The sequence below is a fragment of the Nematolebias whitei genome, chromosome 19, assembly GCF_014905685.2.
Source record: "Nematolebias whitei isolate Nwh7 chromosome 19, NemWhi1, whole genome shotgun sequence".
Taxonomy (NCBI): Eukaryota; Metazoa; Chordata; class Actinopteri; order Cyprinodontiformes; family Rivulidae; genus Nematolebias; species Nematolebias whitei.
In genome coordinates this window covers 5,835,903-5,851,409 of record NC_056516.1, presented here as the reverse complement: position 1 = coordinate 5,851,409, position 15,507 = coordinate 5,835,903, and the positions used below count along the sequence as shown (strand labels likewise).

At 44.4% G+C, this 15,507-nt stretch overlaps 1 protein-coding gene across 2 annotated transcripts in view; it reads right to left on the bottom strand.

Annotated features, from left to right (window-relative positions):
* Positions 1-12,477: 12,477 nt before the first annotated feature.
* tac1 (tachykinin precursor 1) overlaps positions 12,478-15,507 on the bottom strand; it is a 3,677-nt gene continuing 647 nt past the window's right edge. For both annotated transcript variants that reach the window (XM_037692900.1, XM_037692901.1), the window contains 4 exons: positions 14,368-14,470; positions 14,257-14,283; positions 12,664-12,720; positions 12,478-12,575 (listed from right to left, as the gene is read on the bottom strand). In XM_037692900.1, the coding sequence (XP_037548828.1) occupies positions 12,529-12,575; positions 12,664-12,720; positions 14,257-14,283; positions 14,368-14,470 (234 nt within the window). In that variant the 3' untranslated portion in view covers positions 12,478-12,528. The remainder of the gene's footprint in view (positions 12,576-12,663; positions 12,721-14,256; positions 14,284-14,367; positions 14,471-15,507) is intronic.

Here is a 15,507-nt window from a genome sequence, read left to right as displayed (position 1 = left end):
AGCCACTTCAACTGGCTCCTCTCGACATGGAGAAGCAGCGGCTCTACTCTGAGTCTCTCCCGGATGATCGAGCTTCTCACCCTATCTCTAAGGGAGAGCCCAGACACCCTGCAGAGAAAACTCATTTCGGCCGCTTGTATCCGAGATCTCATTCTTTCGGTCACAACCTAAAGCTCGTGACCATAGATGAGGGTAGGAACGTAGATCGATCGGTAAATTGAGAGCTTCGCCTTTTGACTCAGCTCTCTCTTCACCACGACAGACCTGTACAGCACCTGCTTCACTGCTGACGCTGCACCTATCCGACAATCAATCTCACCCTCCATTTTTCCCTCATTCGTGAACAAGACCCCAAGATACTTAAACTCCTCCACTTGGGGTAGGACCTCCTCCCTGACCCAGAGAGGGCACTCTACCCTTTTCCGGCTCAAGACCATGGCCTTGGATTTGGAGGAACTGATCTTCATCCCGGCCGCGTCGCATTCGGCTGCGAACCGCTCCAGCGAAAGCTGTAGATCATGATCTGATGAAGCCAATAAGACCACATCATCTGCAAAAAGCAGAGATGCAATCCTAAGGCCACCAAAACAGATCCCCTCAACACCTTGGTTGCGCCTAGAAATTCTGTCCAAAAACATTATGAACAAAATCGGTGACAAAGAGCAACCTTGGCGAAGTCCAACTCTCACCGGGAACAAGCCCGACTTACTGCCGGCGGTGTGGACCAGGCTCTGACACCGGTCATACAGGGACCTAACAGCCCGTATCAAAGGGCCCGGTACCCCATACTCCCAGAGTACCCCCCACAGGGTTCCCTGAGGGACGCGGTCGAACGCCTTCTCCAAGTCCACAAAGCACATGTAGACCGGTTGGGCAAACTCCCACGCACCCTCCAGGACCCTGCTGAGAGTGTAGAGCTGATCCAGTGTTCCACGGCCAGGACGAAAACCACACTGCTCCTCCTGAATCTGAGGTTCGACTATCCGACGGACCCTCCTCTCCAGAACCCCCGAGTAGACCTTACCAGGGAGGCTTAAGAGCGTGATTCCCCTGTAGTTGGAACACACTCTACGGTCCCCCTTTTTGAATAGGGGGACCACCACCCCGGTCTGCCAATCCAGGGGAACTGCCCCCGATGTCCACGCAATATTGCAGAGTTGCGTAAGCCAACACAACCCTACAACATCCAGAGCCTTAAGGAACTCTGGGCGAATCTCATCCACCCCTGGGGCCCTGCCACCGAGGAGCTTTTTAACCACCTCAGTGACCTCAGCACCAGAGATTGGAGGGCCTGACCCAGAGTCCCCAGGCTCTGCTTCCTCAGTGGAAGATGTGCCGGTGGGATTGAGGAGATCTTCAAAGTATTCCGCCCACCGACCCACAACATCCCGAGTTGAGGTCAGCAGCACACCACTCCCAATATAAACAGTGTTGGTGGCGTACCGCTTTCCCCCCCTGAGATGCCGGATGGTGGATCAGAATCGCCTTGAAGCCGTGCGGAAGTCATTCTCCATGGCCTCTCCGAACTCCTCCCATGCCCAAGTTTTTGCCTAAACGACCACCCGAGCCGCATGTCGCTTGGACTGCCGGTACCCATCAGCTGCTTTTGGAGTCCCACATGTTTTGGCCATGTTTTGGTGATGGGCAGTCATCCTCTGCTTCACACCCACATTGATGTCTGATCATTTTTTTTCTTAATTTATGTGGTTGTGTACTGCTCTGACCCAACAGCATTTACAGGTTTGCACACATTGTCCCACTTACTCCTTTTGCACTTGGCACTAACACCAGAGGAAAGCGTGCCAAACAATATTTTTACAAGCCTTTACCTCATTTTAAAGCGTCTTCCACTCACATTCCATGAAGTTACTCTTTTCCCTGTGTGTAAACATGCAGACATTTTCTCACATTTATGTTTGGTTTTTGTATAGATACCCAGGAGTCTGAATAAAACACAAGAGACCACTGAGCAAAAGGTAAGTAACTTTATTCACAATGTGCAAGTACAGGAACTGGGGAAGCAGCTGCAGGAAGAGACACAGGATGAGTAAACTGGAAACAGGGATGTAATGATTAATTGTTCAAGGAGTAGACTTGTGCGGCTTATTTGAATATTTCGTCTTGTAGATTTGGAGTTTGATCCAGATGAGTACGGTGGGTGAAGCAAGCCAAGGACAACCAGAACAGTAGGTGAGAATTGAATGATGATGGCAGAATTAACCTTTGAGCTGGGTGGTGGTAAATGTAGAGTTGTTCTGTACCACATCTTGAAGAGGGAGAAGACTTACAGGGGAAGTTCCGGGCACAGGGAGACAAGAGGAGGCACAGGGTAGAACCAGGATGATGAGGAGACTGGTTTCACGAAAGCTACAAGAGGTACAGGAAGAGAAAACAGTTCTTAGTCAAAGCATAGAACTCTGGACCTAAGCTAGGCCGGACATGGTACTGCAAATGGGACAATGCTCGAGCAGAGTCCAAATGCTTCCCAGGACCTTAAGTACTAGAGTCTTCTCAGCAAAGAAGTGGTGTCAGCTGGGAGTAATCATCTCCCTCCTGACACTCAGGAAACTGAAAACAAAAGCTAAAACTAAATAATCTAGAATTCCTGTACATTTTACATTGTGCAGAGACGAGATTCCTCAGAAGCAGGGCAAATTCAAATCTGTTTGCGTATTTACATGGAGGCATATTGAAAGAGGAGTCTGGCATTCTTCATGTCTGCTCAATTCCACGTTGATTGGGATGTACAAAGGAAGTGTGCTTGGAGTCATGCATATGCACAGGTCTATCTTGTAAAATGAGTTCTCGTGACTCAATGAGACTAACTTGTATAAATAAATGTTGAATGAAAATATGCACCGTTTCATACATCTGGATTTATTTGTGCATACGCTGTTTCCTAGATTTAAGTGTATGCCATGTTTCAGTAGGAAATCCACTCCTGATAACAGAATTTCTGCATTTTGCAATCGGTGGGTACCTGGCATAGTGACAAATTCAGAAGACGTTGGCAGCAGTTCAGGCAACTGCGAGGCTGCCTGTTTTGTGTGAAGGAATGTACTGTGTTTCTAATGCTCAGACTCAGATGCTTTGTGAGCTAAGCCATAAGCTGGACGCGATTTCTGAGAATCACAGGCCACTTGGGGCTCCTGGAACTTGCTGGCGTGAAGGAATCAACGTTGGAGAAGGCTATAAGCACTGTACCGCAGAGTGACTACAAAATCTGGCTGTTTTGGATTGCCACTGTGAGATACCAGCAGAACTCTGAAGCAGAATAAATAAATCAGAGTCTGTCCCAGGCTGTCCCAAAACAATTAGTGTTATCTGAATATGGCTTCCCCACTTGGCCTTGAATAGGTCAACTTATCTCAAATTTCTTCTGGAGGTTACACAAACTAGAAGCTCTGCTTCCCCCCCCCCCCCCGTCCCCTGTCCTGCTCCCTTCTTGAGGACTTCTGTGGACCTGTATCAGAGCTGGGCCTGCTGATAGACACTGTACCATCTCTGATCAGGAATATGGAACTCTGACAGTGTTTACGGACAACACCATCTTTGTCGACCTCCTTCTCATAAATTTATAATGATGTCATTATGTGCTGCTTATGTGCAAGGTCTTTTTTACCCAACTTTCACACTGTGCCCCGGCCAGAACATAATACGAGATACAATTTTTTTAAAATCTCAACTCCCCTCATGTTTTCTCTTTTCCTCACTTTTGCCTATTTGTCTAAAACAGGTCTCATTTGTAAATGAGTCTCCGAGGCTCATTGTGATTATTCTGTATAATCAATCAACCTTTATTTATACAGGTAAATCCCATTGAGCCTCGAGGACTCATTTACAAGAGAGACCTGATTTCAACAAAGAAAGATGACAACAATGGACAACAGCAACAACAATAAACAGTTATAAAAAAAAAAACATGCTACAGTTTTTTTTTTTTTTTTTTTTTTTTAACAAATAGGATGGCTAAAAGGAAAAGTTAACAAATATATAAATATAAATAAAATGTATAAATAAAGATTGAATTAAAAAACAATATTTGTACTGAGCCCCCTGGTCTGGGAGTTCTTGCAGTTTGTTCTTGACACAACATCAAATGTTTAGCTGTGAGGACTTCCCAGGAGTTCTGAACTGTGTTAAAAATACTAAATCATAAATTATAAAAAGCTTCAGACTGCCAGATAACAAATTGTCCACGTGTCCTCTCTGCTGCTCCCTTTACTCGCTTTACCTGCCGTTATTTTATTTGTAATTATGTAGGGGTTTTCAGTGTGTTCTCTCCACAGACTCTAGAGCTCCTGCAGCAGAGTTAATCACGCTCAGCTGCTGGCCATCTCCCGAATTGCCTCCAGGACTATATGAGGCTGCAGACTTGCTTCATCCAGTGCCAGAGCATATCTTGTTGAGGGTACTTGTGCTCCTGGCCTTTCAGTGTTTATATATATATTTCAAACGGAGGTTCTCGATTGGTCAGTTACTGACACGCATTCTGAGTTGATTGACAGGTCACGCCGAGGATCCGATTGAAAAAAGAAAAAAACTGAGAGCTGCAGCAGCCGCGCTGGGAGGAGGCGGGGCTGCTCAAATGCAGAGGAAGCGCAGCAGTGTCTCTGTGCAGCGCAGGGCTCCAAGTAAAGCAGGAGATAACCAGATATTTTGCTTGTGCCCTCACTGCCCTGGGCCCCTTAAAGATCAAGGGCCCCTGGGTAGTTGCCCAGTTGCCCATATGGTTAATCCGGCCTTGCCTGTGTGTCTTCTTCGCTTCTGACAGACCTTGGTTTTCCCTGCGCCTCCAGTCCTGGACGTTTCATGCATACCTATGGATTGATTTGTACTTACCTGAGCTCAAGTTTCTCCTCGTGGACTCTAACCAAACTAGTACCCCTCCTGCCTCGACCTCCATGCTCCACCCGTGCTTCGACCTCTTGCTGGAATTTGGATTAATTATATCTCCACCCTGTGTCACCCCACCTGTCATTCACAGTAAGAGGAATATTATTTTTTCCATCCATCCTCCAGCCAATAAGACACTAATTGTCTCCCCTTTCCCTTCCAGGGGTTTTTCAGTTTCAGTTCCTGTGTGTGTATATATAAGACTGTTTATTATTATTATTATTAACACTGTAAAATAAATCACCTTTTTATTTATGATCCTGAGTCTGTTGTCCTTCAGTCCGTTCTTTCTGGGTACACTCCGTCATTATGACAGAAATGCTCCGGCCACAACAGACTACCCAGAACGTGACTGAGGGAGGGCAGTCTCAGGATGTTAACCCACAAACTAAACATTTAGATAAAATGGAGGCTGCATTACAGCAGATATTGACCCAGCAAGCCATAAACCAATCCAATCTGCGAGAGCTTGGGGGTATGTTATCCACGACAAATCAAAACATCGCTCAACTACTTCCTGTTTCACAGCTTACCCAACTCAGCCCCGCACCTGCTCAAGATATGGCAGCTACAGCCACTCTAAGCTCCAATGAGACTTCTATCAAACCCTCTGAGTTTTTTAGCTGTGATGCAGATCAGTATGGTGGATTCATGTTACAATGTCGTCTGGCGTTCTCAAGAGCTCCCCAAACCTACGCCTCAGATGCAGCTAAGATCTCTTTTATTATAAGTCAATTAAAAGGAGAATCTCTCCGTTGGGTAAATGTGCATCTGTCATCACACTCCCTCTACTCATTGACTTTTTCTGACTTTTTTCAAGATTTTTCATTGGTCTTTGATCACCCGCTACAGCAGGAGGAGGCAGTGAAGTGACTATTAAACCTCCGACAAGGAGGGAGGTCTGTGTCGGAGTATTCCCTCAACTTCCGCATTACAGCTGCTCAGACGGGCTGGGGAGAACTCTCCATCAAAGGTACCTTTTTAAATCCCTTATCCGATAGAGTAAAAGACCAGCTTGCTCTCAGAGATGAACCCCAGAGCCTGGAGGAGCTTATCCGTGTTGCAATCAAGATAGACAATTGTTTTAATGAAAGGCTCTAAGAAAAGAACTACAACTCCCCAGCGGCCAGTTACTTCCGGGTTTCGCGCGGCACATAGTTTTCAGTTTGAGACCAAACAGTTTCAGGAGGAGGAACCAGAGCCGATGCAAATTGGAAGCACTTGTTTGTCCTGAGAGGAGAGAAGACGACGTATACAGACTGGGAGATGTATTTATTGTGGCCAGAAGGGACATTATATTGCTCACTGCCCATTGCTGGGAAGACGGGGCTACACACCAATAAGAAGAGAGATATTGGTGGGTAATTCTTCTTGTTCTCCTGCGTCACGTTTTGTTTTGTCTTCTACCATCATGAACAATAATACAAAGTTACCTCTTACAGCCTTCGTGGATTCGGGAGCAGAACAAAACCTCATCAGTCATGACTTGGTGGACCAGCTAGCCATTCCTACTCAGACCCTTCAGGACACTCTGACAGTGACCGGATTAACTGGACAAAGTTTTGCCACAGTACGCCTCAAGGTACAAGGACTGCACATCATTATTTCTGGTAACCACCCTGAGAAGTGTGATTTCTTTGTAATTGACTCCCCCACTACTCAATTGATTTTGGGTTTTCCTTGGCTAGAAAAGCACAACCCTACTATAAACTGGACTGAAATGAGAGTTGATAAATGGAGTACATTCTGTTTAAAGAACTGTCTGCGTTCAGCCACACCTAACACCCCTGAGAGGAAGTATATACTCAAACAGGCTGACTTATCCAGTGTTCCTACTGCATATCATGACTTGGGCTCTGTATTTAATAAAGAAAAAGCATTATCATTGCCTCCGCATCGTCCTTATGACTGTGCCATTAATCTTTTACCTGGGGCTCCTCTTCCTACCAGCAGATTATTCAAAACATCTGGTCCTGAGAGAGAAACTATGAAAAATTACTTTGAAGAATCCCTCAAGTCTGGTATGATCCACCCATCTACCTCTCCTGTAGGGGCAGGATTCTTTTTCGTGTCCAAAGTTTTCCAAGCCTTAGTTAATGACGTCCTGAAAGATTTTCTTAATGAGTTTGTGTTTGTTTACTTAGACAACATACTTATTTACTCCAAGAGTATCAAACAACATGAGAAACATGTAAAACTATCTGAAACTTGATGCCACTCCATTTTTGTTTTTATTTCCAGAAGAAGAAGTGTCTTCAGAGGTTTTTGTGTTGTTTCTTTCAGTAAGGTGCAGCGCCCCGACAGGCGAGCGGGGGAATAGGTTGTTTCAACAGGTTGACTCGACTGAACAGTGCAGTGTGAATGCAAACGCACCAGCTCAAATGTAAACAAAATGTCTTGAATATTGGTCCCCAACCGAACCGAGTCTACTGGACTATCAGGTGTGAAAACAACCTAAAATACATTTCTGGTGGCCCTCGATTCACCAAGACGTGAAGGAATTTGTTGTTGCATGTTCCATCTGTGCTCATAACAAAAGTGGTAATCAACCCCCAGCAGTTTTGTTACAGCCCCTTCCTACTCCCAGTCACCCTTGGTCTCATATTGCATTGGACTTTGTCACTGGTTTACCCCCATCAGAGGGCAACACTGCGATACTCACAGAAGTGGACAGGTTCTCTAAGGCTGTTCATTTTAGGGTGCATTCACACCAGCCCTGTTTAGTCCGCTTTAATCAAACTCTAGCTCGTTTTCCTAGAAAGTCCGGTTTGTTTGGGGAGGTGTGAACGTGCCATCGAACTCTGTCATGGAACAAAAAGGTGAACTCTGGCCCGGGCTAAAACCTAGGTCTCAGTCCGGTAGAAAAGAACTCCAGCGCGGTTCGAATACAGTTTGAATGTAAACAGACCGGGCCCCGCGCCACAAGCAAGAAGTGGAGTACAGCACAGGGCAAACAAACGCGCATTTCTCTTACCTTATATGGAGCCATCAGCTGCCTTGTGTGAAAAGCAATATTCTCCATGGTCTTCTGCCTCATCTTCTGCTCATGCTAAGTCCATTTTTGAAAAATGACAAAATATAACTCCTAAAACTGCTAAAACTTGATGCCACTCCGTTTTTCTTTTTATTTCCAGAAGAAGAAGAAGTGTCTTCAGAGGTTTTTGTGTTGTTTCTTTCAGTAGTTTTTGGTGCAGTGCCCCGAAAGGCGAGCGGGGAATAGGTTGGTTCAACAGGTTGACTCGACTGCACAGTGCAGTGTGAATGCAAACGCACCAACTCAAATGTAAACAAAATGTCATGAATATTGGTCCCCAACCGAACCGAGTCTACTGGACTATCAGGTGTGAAAACAACCTTATTCCCCTTGTCAAACCTCCTTCAGCTCTGGAAACGGCCCACCTGTTAACCCAGCACGTGTTTCGGATCCACGGAATCCCTACTGACGTATCTTACCGTGGGCCTCAGTTCACATCCCAGGAATGGCAAGCTTTTTGCAGCACCCTTGGAGCCTCATCCAGTTTGACATCAGGCCATCACCCTCAATCTAACGGTCAATCTGAATGTTGCAACCAGGAGCTAGAGCCCACCCTGCGTTGTGTCATCGAAGATAACATAAAGTTAAGATAAGAAGATAAGTTCCAGAATTGTACCGCTCAAGGTGGCTGCATGTTGGAGCAGCTCTGTTACTTTCATTCTGACATTTTGCTTTTGGAAACTTTAATTCCTGTTTTTCTGGATGTAAGTCATATTTTTTGGATGATTGTTTCCTCTGGTGTCAGGTGTTGTGCAGCTGGAAGGATTTTTACTGAAACTTTTTTAGTTTTGGACATTTATGATGTGTAACCATTGCAACAAGGCAGTTTTCTACAACCAACAGCAGCTGATTAACATATCAAAAGCTCAAATAATATCTCAACTACAGCCCCAAAGCTCAAATGAGTTTAAAAGGATGTTCTGTGGATGCATTCTCATCTACCTGCCAGCTGTGCTTGAGTGCCTGACCACTGAGATCCTGGAATTAGCAGGAAATATGGCTCATGACAGCGGAAGGACAGGATCGTCCCTCGGCACCTACAGTTGTCTGTCCGCAGTGATGAGGAGCTCTGCAGACTGCTGGGAGGAGTGACCATCGCTCTGGGTGGAGTTCTGCCCGGCATTCAGGCGGTCTTACAGTCCAGGAGAACCGAGAGGCCAGCCAAGCCTGTGTGGACGGATTGGATGGCATCTGCAGCCAGTTTCTTAGGATCCACTGTGGGATGGACCTTGGCAAGAGATCCTTCCTGTCTACAGCCATCAGCATCTATAACATCTCTTAATGAAATGAGGATAACAAGTTACAACAACAAACAATTTCCCTTTGGGATTAATAAAGTATTTTTGAATTGAATTGAATTGAATTAACCCATCCTCTTGGAGTAAACATCTCTTGTGGGCAGAATATGTGCACAACACCCATACTTCTTCTGCCACTGGATTATCTCCTTTTGAGGCTTCTCTGGGTTATGCCCCACCACTTTTTCCAAACCAAGAGACTAAAATATCTGTTCATTCTGTCCAGCACCATTTCCGTCGCTGCCGCAGAATTTGGCGCCAAACTAAGGCTGCGCTCCTACGTACTGCCGACCAGAACAAGAGACATGCTGATTGCCACCGCTCTCTAGCCCCCAAGTACCAAGTAGGTCAAAGGGTTTGGCTTTCCACCAGAGACATTAAAATAAAGAACACCCCCAAGAAACTCTCCTAGTTTCATTGGTCCGTTCCCCATCATTAAGATAATCAACCCCTCTGCGGTACGTCTTAGACTGCCTTCCTCCATGCATATTCACCCCACTTTTCATGTATCCCAAATCAAACCAGTCTCAGAGTGTCCCTTGAGCCCACCTTCTGACCTCCCTCCACCCCCCCATGTCATCGACAATCACCCCACCTTCACTGTTAGACGTATTCTGGATGTGAGACGTCGAGGGAGGGGGTTCCAGTACTTAGTAGATTGGGAGGGTTATGGTCCGAAGGAAAGATCATGGATCCCGAGATCTTTTATTTTGGACCCCAGCCAAATCTCTTCCTTTTTCAGGGCCCACCCTGAGAAACGTCTAAGGTCGCCAAGAGGTGATCTTTGAGGGAGAGGTACTGTAGGGGTTTTCAGTGTGTTCTCTCCACAGACTCTTGAGCTCCTGCAGCAGAGTTAATCATGCTCAGCTGCTGGCCATCTCCCTAATTGCCTCCAGGACTATATGAGGTTGCAGACTTGCTTCATCCTGTGCCGGAGCATATCTTGTTGAGGGTACTTGTGCTCCTGGCCTTTCAGTGTTTATATATATACTGAAATACTTACCTGTGTGTCTTCTTCGTTTCTGACAGACCTTGGTTTTCCCTGCGCCTCCAGTCCTGGACGTTTCATGCATACCTGTGGCTTGAGCTGTACTTACCTGAGCTCAAGTTTCTCCTCGTGGACTCCAACCAAACTACTACCCCTCCTGCCTCGACCTCCACGCTCCACCCGTGCATCGACCTCTTGCTGGAATTTGGATTAATTATATCTCCACCCTGTGTCACCCCACCTGTCATTCACAGTAAGAGGAATATTATTTTTTCCGTCCACCATATCATCCATCCTCCACCCAATTAAGACACTAATCGTCTCCCCTTTCCCTTCCAGGGGTTTTACAGTTTCAGCTCTCGTGTGTATATAAGACTGTTTTTAGTATTATTATTATTATCACTGTAAAATCACCTTTTATTTATGATCCTGAGTCTGTTGTCCTTCAGTCCGTTCTTTCTGGGTACACTCCATTATGACAAATTATGGCTGTAATTAATTTGTTTTTCTTGTAATTTTTTTCATAGAAATTATATATGGAACAGTCCTGTGTTTTTTCTGGATTAGATTGATATTTATTTTAACACTTGATCTAAACATGCTGAAATATTTTACAGCTGTCTAATTTTTAGACAACTATTAAAACAGACTAAATCCAGCTCTTCAAAACAGTACTGTATAGGAAAAAAACGGGTTACTTTTGCTCAAGTTAAATACTTTTACGACTGAAAATGTATAAGTTTCCTTCAGGTCAAAGAGATTTGAGGTTCTGGTACTGTAACCCTGTTAACTTGTGTTAAACTAACTGTACTGCAGCTCGCTCACTTTTTCATTTGAAACCTGCAGCTTCTAGATCTCCTCCTTCAGCCAACGTGGGGGGGGTGGGGGGGGGAAAGCCTCCTGATTTTAAACAAAATTCATGTAGGTGCTAAAACCTTCTGCACTTGTCTTCTTCTTGTTTTTGTTCCTGCCATTGTTATTTTGGTTTTTGCAGTAGTTACTCTTAATATTAATTAACTCTTAAATCAATGTGCATTTTATTGAGCCATGTTCTGTTACCTCAGTTGTTTCTGGTTCTGTTAAGAGTTTCAGAACAAAAAGCTTTTATTTATGCGCCACCTTGTTTGATTTTAAATAATTTGGGTGAAGAATTGTTTATAGTAGTCAAAAGAAAAAATACAGATAAATTTGATAGAACATTTGGCTGCTTTAGTTTTAAAAAAAACTTTCTCATGATTCTTTTTCTTTCTCATGATTTAAAATAGCATTATAATACAATATATAGTAAAGTACATAGTAGTAAAGTATGATTAGGGGCCGAGATGGTGTAGAGGCAGGGCAGCCGGTTTGGGACCCGAAAGTCCCAGGTTCGATCCCCAGTCACTGCACATCACGTGGCGTCTCTGGGCAGCACGTCTAATCCCCAAAATGTCCCCCGGGCGCTTTCAATAGCTGCCCACTGCACCACCTGGTGGTGGATGGGTTAAATGCAGAGACTAATTTCGCCATTGTATGGAAACATACAGTGCTGACATTGTGATGACATTATTATTATTATTATTATTAAGTATTTTGTCAGAAGGGTTTGAGTTGTGCAGTACCGGAAATGACCACCAGAGGACACATTTCAAACAAAGACTACAAAAGTCTCTCACAAACGCACCACAGAGTTTGTCTTTCTATCTTTATGGGGACTTTGCATTGACTTCCATTCGTTTGTCATTAATTTCTATACCCTAACCCTGACCCACCAAACACTTCTTCTTATTTGGGCCCCATAACTCAATTCAAAAATACTTTATTAATCCCAAACGGAAATTAAATGTTGTAACTCATCATCCTGGTTTCATTAAAGAGTTGTTCTAGATGCTGATGGCTGTGAGGGTGAAGGATCTTTTCTAGTGGTCCATCCCACAGCGCATCTGAAGAAACTGGCTGCAGATGTGGATCCGTCCACCTGGACCATAAGGAGAGGTTGGTTCTCACAGTCTAGCATGTGTTGGACAAGTGGGTCTTACAAGGTAACAAAAACAAAGACCCCCCCCCCCCCCCCCCCCACACACACACACACACACGTTAACAGTGCAGTTTCTCTCCCTGGGATACATCCCTGCCCCCCCCCCCCCACCACCACCTTCTGCTGGGACAAAAGAACAGACAAAGCACTGCTACATCACAAACACATGGAAACAATCCTTTTATTGAAGAAACAGCTGTACAGAAACCAGAAGCGGTGTGTGTGTGTGTGTGTGTGTGGTGGTGGTGGTGGTGGTGGTGGTGGTGGTGGTGGGGGGGGGGGGGCTGTCGTCTGCTCAGCGCCGGTCGTCATACGTCGGGATCATGCGCCACTCGTACGATTCTGCAGCAGAAACATGCCGGCCTTAGAAAAGAGAAGAACTACACCTGACACAAAATGTGTGTGGTGGTGGTGGGGGTGGGGGTCTCACCCGGGTCCTCGTGACTCCTTTTCCCCATCACATCAACAAATGAGTTCACTTTATGTCCTTTGAAGGAAAAAGACATTTGATTAATGCGACCTGTCCAGTTGTCCCCCACCTTTCGCACAGTGACTGCTGGATATGGGCACCAGTGACCCCAGTGACACCATTGACCCCAGTGACCCGAAAAGGGAGAAGTGGGTAAAGATGATGGATGAGTGGATGGATGGGTGGATGGATGGATAATAAAAACAAAAACATTTTGGCAACACACTTCTGTTCCTTCTATTGTCGACTCAGATTTTAAACAACCTCTTTGCTGTTGTTTGTTGGAGTCTTCACATTTCTTTTTTCCTGCAATAAATATTTATAGAATACATTTGTCTAAGTTCTGTTTCTTTTCTGAGACAGAAGCAAAGAGAGATGCTGGCTGAGGGTGGAGCTCTTTCTGTGCTGAAATAACTTCTGTAAAACTGAAAGTCATTTAGTTCCAGGAAGGAGACACTTGTTTTATTTTCAGAAAACCTTTTCAGATAATTTCATCAGCTGGATGAACTGATCCATGGAGCCTAATGAGACAGGTCAGTCCCTCTAATGGACCTTAATCCCATAAAGCAGAGGCTCTGTATTGGATTGGTAATAGTGTAAAGCTCCAGAGAATCCCAGGAGAGCACTTTCTTCTATAAAACAAGAATCAATGCATCATTTAATCTGCCGGGATTGGTCCAAGCCGTCCCGTCTCATTTGGGTCTGCATCGTCTTAGAGGACGTCCTTGTAAGGACAGCAGTTATTCATCAGCAGCAGGGACAATGTGATTAAAGGGGACGTCCACCCGTCCCTCATCATGAGAGAACACCGTCTGTGTGAGGAAGACGATGACTCATTAGAAAAATCAGGGAAACCCCCCCCCCCCCCCCACCCCAGTGCTACAAATCTTCCAGTTTTCCGTCAGAAAGTGGACGAGATATCGCAGGCTTCGTTTGATCCTTGTGCAAAAATAAAAAGCCTTTACCCAGAGTTAATGCTGCTGAAATACTGTAGGAAGGAAACACTGGACATTACATCATTCATCTGTTCAATATGACCTCATTTATTCTTTTCAATATGTTATCTTTTAAAAATGACATACAGCGTCATTTCTCACAACATTTCTGTCCTTTAATTAGAGAACTGAAGTTTTTTTTTGTAAATTTCCAACAGGTTTCTGATTTGTTTTTTGAACGTGCTGAGTTAATAATGAACAAAAGATAAACACTTTCCTCTTTTCTTTTGAAAGAACTGTTAAATCAGGACAAGTCTGCTGCTTCCATAGACAGATCTTTACTAAGTGGCTTTTCTATGTATGTGAATGTTCCTTTGTTCTGAATTGGTGCTATATAAATAAACTGAATTGAATTAAATTAAAGGAATTATATGTTCTTCAGTCTTTGTCCTGTGAGGGACAGGGTATGGAACCACACAGGTCCCCGATTCAATTCAATACAATTCAGTTTATTTATATAGCGCCAAATCACAACAAAGTTGTCTCAGGGCACTTTACAGGAACATTCACATACGATGAGAACTGAACTACGGGCAGAACGAAGAGGAACCACACTCACGTTTGCAGGTGATCTGTGCGGCATTTGCTGCAGGAGAACAGAGAAGAAAAGTTCACGTCATTGTCAGCAGAACCAGAACCAAAGCTTCCAGCATCAGGAACAAGTTCTCACCCTCAGAACGTTTCCCCATCAGGCCGATGAACTGATGAGGGCGAGGCTTCCTCGTCATCCTCAGCAGGATTTCTCTGAATGGGTCTCTGGAGAGCCAGTCTCCCTGTGGGGGGGGGGGGGGGGGGGTGTTTGGATCAGTCAAGAACTAATAACCAACAACCATCTGTCATCAGAAACATTTCTGAGAGTCATCTGCAGAATGATGGAAGAAACTGATCAGAAAAATTCAATTCTCCTGAAAACATTCTTTCATGTTGGTGTTCTGATGGCTTGTTTCTATTTCCAGCTGAGAATATATTTCTTCTGAAGTCCGCCTGAGACGGGAGGGATGGGCAGACTAATAGCCCCCGCTCAGCTCCACTGATTTATTGAAGACTGATTGGAGTGCAGGATGGCCCCCAGCCTTCAGGAAGCTGGCTCATCTCAAGCTCACAATGCCAACCAGGACCAGAGTCCTCATTTCCTGTCGTCAGCCACAAGACACAGAGCTACAGTAGAGCCTGGTCTCAGGTCTCTGCAGGATCCTGGGATCAGGTCATGATCTCAGGATCCTGCATCTTTTAACCTTTATCTTTTAAAAGATAAAACGTTTCAACAAAGAACCTGTCCAGAGGATGTGACTTAGCCTTGTTAGAGCCATCTACCTGGAACACTGAGCAGCATCAGGACTAAAGTCTCATGTGTTTTCTTTAACAGAACTGAATCAGTTCTCTGTGGAACAGTATTAGTGCCTCAGTGCAAAAGTTAACTTTGGTTAATTCTGAATTTTTATTACCCAAAGATTATTATTGTTTGAAAATATTTTTTGGAAAAGATTTTTTTCTTCTTTCGGCTGCATTTCCTTTTATTTGTGATTGTATTTCTTATTGTATATAGAATTGTTTTGTTTAAAAAAACGAATATATTTTATAATAAAAAAATAATTTTTCAGATGCTTTTTCTTCACTGTGGAATTAATTTACACTAAAGGAACAGTTTATTTTGATTTGAAACTTTACCTGATTATTTTGTTAACTCCTCTATATATCTATATATGACTATGTATATACACACACACACGCACGCACGCACACATCCACACACACACACACACACATATATATATATATATATATGTGTGTGTGTGTGTATATATATATA